We start from the raw sequence: 7,576 nt of genomic DNA on the forward strand, positions 1-7,576 counted from the left end.
GCTACCTTACATAAAACCCCTTATAAGCTGCTTTACAATATTATTATGTTTAGAGTAATTGCTTAAAATAAAACATGTAACACTTTTATATGAGCATTTTCCCGTAAATATCTTTCAAATTACAATATTTTTGGTTAAAACAAAGAAGGTCCAGCATTGACACAGAAATACATATGGAAGCAAGTGACGCGTGATGTGGAAGCAAGTGACGCGTGATGCGGAAGTAAGCCACCGCCGGAAGAGAAAGATGGCAGCGCACAGCTGCAGCTACTCGGCTCTGCTGCTAATTATTTGCAGTGTTTCAGTGTTTATTGTCGCAGACAGTCAAGACACGACTCTATCTGGTGGTCACCATGCTGCTGCGGTCGAGGATAATCCACAAGCAGCCACAGAAGCAGTGGAAAAAACGTCCGAGCAGCCCGCGGTGGAGGAGAGGAGCTGGGAAGCTACTGAGGTTGAAGAGGCGACTCTCCATGAAGCTGCAGCCGACAAACAGGACACTCCTGCCCCTGAAACCGAGGCCCCCTCCCCGGTACCACAGCCCAAAGACGACTTCCAGGAGGAGCTGGTCATCAGACCGCTGCACTCAGGAGATATTTATGCCAGCTTCCAGTTCCGCACCCTGTGGGAGACTGACTTCATGAGTGGAAACAAAGGTAAGCTAACTGTTAGCACTGAATTAATTTGAGTCAGAAACACACCTACTAATTTATCTAATGTTATTATTCAAACGCTCCATTTAAACGAAGGTGACGACTGTAGCGTACACGGAAGTTCTGTAATGGTCTTGAAGTAAATATTCAGGGTTTGAACTGGTTCACTTTTATAGTCTGGTAAGAATAGGGAACATATGAACTCCTTAAACGGTATTATTTTTTGTGTTTAGTTTGCTTTTTCAGTTATACATTTGAATGTACTTACTCTACTGATTGACATAAGGAGGTCCGAAAATACTTTACTAAAATTGTAACTTGCTGGCACACTTTTATTTACCTCAGGAACGATATATTATTGTATAAACTATACTACAAAAAATGTATTGCATTAATATCAACATTTTAGTAAGGGTACCAAAGTGCTTTTCATTCAGGCTATTAGCCAGGCTTCTATTTTTTACCACAAATGTAGCTTCACACTATGACCACTGGTAAACTGTAAACAAAGTTGCATAGCTTGATGATTTTGATAAATACCAGTTTTTCCTTTTGTTCATTCACACCCACATCATTAGACAATGAGTTTGCTAACTATAAGCCTTAACTGTGTAATGTTTGTTTTTCAGTGTCCCACTACCGGCTTTTTCCAAAGTCTCTGGGCCAGGTCATCTCCAAGTTCTCAGTGCGAGAGCTGCACATCTCCTTCACGCAGGGCTACTGGAGGACCATGCAGTGGGGGCAGCCCTTCCAGCCGGCCCCCCCTGGAGCTGAGCTCTGGGTGTGGTTCCAGGACTCAGTGACCGAGTGAGTACGGCCCTCTAGTGGCTGCAGGGCATCAGAGGAGAAATATATTTTCTGTGTTTATGTTTTTCTTATAAATAAGTTCATCCCTAAAAACTTGCACTACCATCCAACTCATTGGACGAGCTTTGTCAGTTTTTTCAATATGCTCATAACATTTCCTTTCATTTTTCAGTGTTGATGGCACGTGGAAGGAGCTGACAAATGTTCTTTCTGGAATCTTCTGTGCTTCACTGAACTTCATTGACTCCACCAACACAGTTCAGCCCAGTGCGTCTTTCAAACCGCTGGGAATAGGGAACGGTAAAGTGATGCTTTATCTCCCTTTGCATTTTGTAAAGCTCTCTATTGATTATCCTGAATAAAAGCTAATGGTATAATTGGAAACCTTAAATGATGGCAGCGTGCCGGTGCTACAGAGACGTTCCAAGATGCATTATTTATGTTTTTTTGTGTTGAACTTGCAGTGACAGACCACCGCTTCCTCCGCTATGCCACCCTCCCACGAGAGATAGTTTGTACTGAGAATTTGACACCCTGGAAGAAACTTTTGCCATGTGGATCCAAGGTGGGCGTCTATGTTTGTCTGTGTCTGTATTTTTAACAGATCTCAAAATTCACGTTGTCTGGAAACGATATGAGGCCGACATTCTGACTGCAGCTAACGCAGTTGCTCCTTCTGTTTCTTTTTTTGGCGATGTTGCATTCATAGGCTGGTCTCACTGTCCTGTTGAAGTCAGAGAAACTGTTCCACAGTAGTTTTCATTCCCAAGCAGTGCACATCAGACCCGTGTGCCAGGACTGGCAGTGTAAAACCACCTCCTGGGAGCTGAGACAGACTCTGAATGTCGTGTTTGACCTGCACACCTCTGGACAGGGCAAACGAGGTGAGCAGAAGTGCATTCTTTTCAGCATTCATCCAACATTGATTGATTGGTGTTTTTGTGTGTTTTGTATTAGAATAGAAGATCAGCCCCCCCGGCCTGTTTAACCTACCTTTGTTTTGACCTAAGCTGTTTGTTGTTTCAGAGTGGTCTCTGTTTAAGATGTTCTCTCGGACCCTGACAGAAGCCTGTCCACTGGCCTCCTCCAGTAAAATCTACATCGACATCACAGACGACCCTCAGGTTTGACTCCTACATAATATGCCCTTACCCCAGTCTTAGTTATTCCCTCAAAGCAAAACATTTTAGTTTTACTGAACTGTCAAAGCTTCCCTTCAGAGTTTAATATTTGTTATGGCCTCTGTGTTGAGATGACCGTCTATTCATTTTTGTGAAGGCGATATCTCAGGAACATCTAAAAGCAATTTATTCAAATTTGGCATAGAGATCAACTTGAACTCAAAGATAATCTAAGTTGGTGGTCAAAGATCACGGTGACCTCACAAAACACGTATTTGACCGTAACTTAAAAATATACGCTTTTTATGACCATTTCGCACAAATGCCTTTTTATAGGATAAAATGAAGAAGTGAGAACATTTTGGAAAGACTTCTATAGTAAAAGGATAAACACAAAAAGGAGAAATAGAGGGGACATGGGTGGGCGGTGGGTCGGATCACACCCAGCCCGTGGTAAGGACTATATTGCATGGGGCATATAATCTACCAGGGTGACCCCCAACCCCCCTTTGAAATGTTTGACCTTTAGTAGCTATGGAGCTGTTTGTTGATGAGCTGGCAAAATGTGCTGCAATGCGCAAACAAAAGCAGTGAAGAAGAAGACTGCTCACAAGTAAACATGGCGTTAACAATGGAGGATATATATTACAATAAATAAAAATAAATTATTTTAAATAAACACCATTTCTATGTTTGATGGAATAAATGCACTGAACACATTTGTTAGAGTCAAGGATTAGCAACAACGTCTGACACTGAATGTAAACACAACATTAGTTTGCTATAAGGAAACTCCACACGGTACCTGTTAGAGATAACTTGATCAGACGTAGAAACATGTCAAAATAGATTCTATCTTTTACAGTGTGTTGTTTTTTTTGCAACTCAAGAGAAATTTGATGTGATTGTGCAGGGCGAGCTGTTTGAGTTGAGCCCGGCCACTCCCCTGCTGAGCCAGGCGATGGTGCTCGGGGACAGACGGACCTTCTCCGTCTACGATCTGACGCAGCCACTCACCTTCGGCACCGTGCGCTCTCTCAACCCGCTGATCCGCTGGAAATCCAGTGAGGGTGAGTGAGCAGAGGATGACACACCGCTTTGTACAAGAGGCCGGACATACAGTATTCTCACATATTTAATGCAACCAGACGGACTATAAAGGAGTTAACAAAATGTTTCAACTGCATCTGTTTGTCATCGCTCTCTTGGCTACATCTTCTGTTCTGCTATTCTCAGGGTTTGCTGTCATCATTTCTACCTGCAACCTGTTCTCTGTTTTGGGACAGAAAGTCAGTAATGAGCAGCAGCTGAAGTCACTTTAAGATTGCAACATGTGACAGTTTTTACAAAACATTTATTCAAGCCAAAAAGGCAAATAAGAAAACACTTCTTGTGTCTGAGATAATTGTGTTTTGTACCGAAGACAAATAGTTTTCATTTGTTCCCAGAGGCTCCCTAGTTTCTCAACATTAGTCATACTAACAGATATTTTTTAGTTCAGTCATAAACGATATTCTCTGACTTCATGAAATGAAACATTACCCATGTGTCTTATTGTCTCTGCACAATGTTTCCCATATGGTTGACCAATAATCCTCCATGTCTCATACCCCCAGCAGGAGACATGCTGCGTCCCCTGCTCCATGCTGAGCGCTACGTGGCAGGTTACGGGCTGCAGACAGGAGAGATTCACACTCTGATGTACAACAACCACCCGTACAGGTCGTTCCCTGTGCTGCTGCTGGACACCGTGCCTTGGTACCTCCGTCTCTACATCCACACCCTCACTGTGACCAGCAAGGGGAAGGACAACAAGCCCAGTGAGTCACTTTAGAAAGTCCAGACGTATGACTGTGCTGCACACATTAACATCTATTAGGGTCTGAATTGTGCCAAATGCTGGAACTATTTTTCTATCATTGGTTCATTATTGGAAGAAAGTGAGACATTTCTATTTAAATGTACTTTAATTAACTATGCAAAATGTTTTCTAGACACTCCCTGTATTTTACATTCATAGCACAATTACTTCCCCTCAAATTTAGTTAAAACTACCATCATGTCCCACTCACACCAACGGTAGTATGCATCGTCAGCAGCACGGATAACAACAGAACATTTCTGACCAATATTTTTACCTTAATTACACTGCTTTTATTGTTTGAGATTGCACACCTTAAGCCTAAAAACACTTCACAGCTAGGTTAGCTGGGCATTAGCCTCCCTACAGGATTCATTGTTTTATCTAATTTCCTGCAATTGCTTCTTCTCACCAGAGGGAGGAGAACACGAGTCATATTCTCTAGCAACTCTCTTTCTTTTCATTCACTGAGCATGTCAACGACTAAAGAAAGTGCTGAGCCATTCATGGATTTAAAAACATGAAAGAAGTATTTTACAATCTATTCTTTCTTTTCTACTGGAAATCTACGAAAATTGAGAATTAAATAGATATGATCAAATATTTAGCTTCTGAAAAAGCTGGACTAATTTAAGAGCTTCTTTGTCAGTCCAGCAAAAAAGGCACAGTCATCGAGTTTCATTGTCACATTGTTCAATAAGTATATAAAACTTGTGAAATTGCAGAGGTCTAGCATAAACATTACAATAGTGTATTAATGGTCTTCTTCCTGCACCAGGCTACATCCACTACCAGCCATCTAAGGATCGCCTGAGGCCCCACCTGTTGGAGATGCTCGTCCAGCTTCCTCCCAACTCCGTCACCGAGGTCACGGTGCAGTTTGAGAGGGCTCTGCTCAAGTGGACTGAATACACCCCCGATCCCAACCACGGCTTCTATGTTGGGTAAGCAACATGTAGGGTTGTTTTCAAACCAATTGTTTCCAGCACATGTTATCTGTGTCTCTTCACACAGTGTGGTGTAGCGTGAGTTTCAGGGGTGTAAGAGTGGAAGGTCTTTAAAGTCATTTTCCCTCTCTTTCGTAATGACTGACATTGTTTTCTCCAACATTTAGGTCTTCAGTAATCAGCTCTCTTGTACCGAGCATTGTCGCCATGGATACAAACATAACGATGGATCGGCCACTTTTCAGCAGCTTGTAAGTATAGAGTGTTTCGTTTTTCTGATGTTGACTTCCTGTGGAGGAACACATTGTACAGTCTATTTATAATTGACCAATGATCACATTTCCCATCTCCCCCAGTTTCCCCTGTAAAGAGGAGTCCAGCTTCTTTGTGCGCGTCTACACGGAGCCTCTGCTGGTCAACCTGCCCACTCCAGACTTCAGCATGCCATACAACGTAATCTGCCTGACCTGCACTGTGGTTGCCGTGGGCTACGGCTCGCTCTACAACCTACTGACCCGGAGCTTCCAGATAGAGGAGCCCAGCCCGGGATTGGCCAAGCGGTTAGCCAACATCATCCGCAGGATGAGGGGCGTACCGCCACTCTGAGGCTGGACTGAAGGCCAACTGGATCTACTTTTTAGGATGGACGTTCTCCTCTTGGTGAAACCACTGGTAAACATGTGACACTCAGGGACTGAGTCAAGCACTGCTATGAATGTTTCTCTAAACAGTCATCTTGAAGGTTTGTTTTTTTAAATGACAGACAACAAATCGTTTTTTTTAATATTGAATTATTATGCCGGGGAAGGACAAGAACATAAAGACGTTTCTCTACCTAGACGGAAAGTAAGAGCTCTGTTATTGTAAGGAACCAAAGCTATGCACTATGCTGCAGTGGATAGCGCGTCACTGGGTTGGTTCAAATATTATTGTTTTTTGAATGTTTTAAGCCATAACTCCATTACATCATAATATTATAGCCATTTTGTTACAATAGGGTAAGATGATGTTTCTACAAATATGAAACTGATTGCCTCTCACAGCATAAAAAGCCTCAGAGCTGAATGGAAAAGAGGATGATCCTCTTTGTTTTCATACTCTATTCCTTACCTGTTGTTTTGTTATCTTCCTGCTGAAAAAGATGCATATAATCACTCAGTTCGAATGTCACATTTCCCCAACAGTCATTATAGGATATCAAATAACTTTCCCATGTCAAACCAGAAATGTACACAGCATCAAAATGTAACTATGGGACACCGTGTGGTATGTTCTTTTATTTATTTGTCCCTAACTCATTTGTGGTATCTGACAACTGTTTTATAGTAGTTTTAATATATAAGAAAAGAAGACATGTCAACAAAAACTATGAAAAGTAATCAAAACTATAAAAATCTGAGCAATAGCATTGCTTGTTTAGAACTACTTGCTCCACAGAAAAGGGACAGCCCTCTTACCAAACATTAATTTTGCACTTGTTGGTTTTTGGATGCATGCTTGAATGTTGAACGCGATTGTCTGAAGGTCTCTTCGTAATACATTGCCTTTTAGTTTGTCGGCCTAACTCACTCATTAGTTCAATGCCGTTTCGGTGTGTCTTATAGCAAAAAGAAGTCCTACATTATGGAAAAGACCTTACCCTACCATGAAACACTACCATGCGTTTGTTTGTTAATTTTCTTTGTTATGTTTGTCCGTCCATTCTGGTCCCCTGGCTGGGAAAAAGTGCACAGAATGTTCGAAGCGGTACTTTGTGTGTTTGGCGAAATGTATGTTCTTTATTGCTTTTACAATAAACGAAAACATCTTTATTTCATTGTATTTACATTTCTAGCTGAGAAAGAAGGTACGCCAGTGTAAACTGCACTGGAGCTGTATTACTTCCCACCGAGCACCCACATTTTTGTGTAAACAAACTTGGCCCCACTTCTGGCAGACTCGAGAGAACAAACACAGACGTCTCTGTGTTTGGCCGGTCAGTGATTCTCACCCCTTCACGTTTGGCAACATGGAACAAAAACAAAGAAAAGAGCAGCATTCCACCTAAATGATGTTCATATCTGCTCCACTGCAAACTATGTTTTCTTTCCAATCAAGTACATAAACACAGCCAGAGAAAACAGTCTGTGAAGGATGCATATCTTCAATAATGAGTGGCTCCTCACAGCTATGGTACAATGTGTGTTT

General features: G+C 42.0%; 1 protein-coding gene across 2 annotated transcripts; it reads left to right on the top strand.

Annotated features, from left to right (window-relative positions):
- Positions 1-227: 227 nt before the first annotated feature.
- pigt (phosphatidylinositol glycan anchor biosynthesis, class T) lies at positions 228-7,200 on the top strand. 2 transcript variants are annotated; one of them, XM_034144991.1, is made up of 11 exons: positions 228-656; positions 1,283-1,460; positions 1,633-1,760; positions 1,925-2,025; positions 2,170-2,344; positions 2,487-2,584; positions 3,495-3,651; positions 4,198-4,401; positions 5,221-5,386; positions 5,557-5,640; positions 5,746-7,200. In XM_034144991.1, exons 1-11 carry the CDS (start codon positions 248-250, stop codon positions 5,993-5,995), a joined length of 1,950 nt encoding a protein of 649 aa, XP_034000882.1. In that variant the 5' UTR covers positions 228-247; the 3' UTR covers positions 5,996-7,200. The 2 variants fall into 2 exon arrangements, with proteins under 2 accessions (XP_034000882.1, XP_034000883.1); XM_034144992.1 differs by having other exon boundaries at positions 4,201-4,401; positions 5,746-6,026.
- The last annotated feature ends 376 nt before the right edge of the window (positions 7,201-7,576 follow it).

The sequence above is a fragment of the Trematomus bernacchii genome, unplaced genomic scaffold (assembly GCF_902827165.1).
Source record: "Trematomus bernacchii unplaced genomic scaffold, fTreBer1.1, whole genome shotgun sequence".
NCBI lineage: Eukaryota > Metazoa > Chordata > Actinopteri > Perciformes > Nototheniidae > Trematomus > Trematomus bernacchii.

What these genes read in the sequence shown, in the direction of transcription:
- pigt (XM_034144991.1), top strand. Translation starts at nt 248, where the DNA reads ATGGCAGCGCACAGCTGCAGCTACTCGGCTCTGCTGCTAATTATTTGC. An exon ending in TTTTGCCATGTGGATCCAAG is followed by an intron (nt 2,026 to 2,169) that starts GTGGGCGTCTAT and finishes TTGCATTCATAG; the next exon opens with GCTGGTCTCACTGTCCTGTT. An exon ending in CCGCTGGAAATCCAGTGAGG is followed by an intron (nt 3,652 to 4,197) that starts GTGAGTGAGCAG and finishes TCATACCCCCAG; the next exon opens with CAGGAGACATGCTGCGTCCC.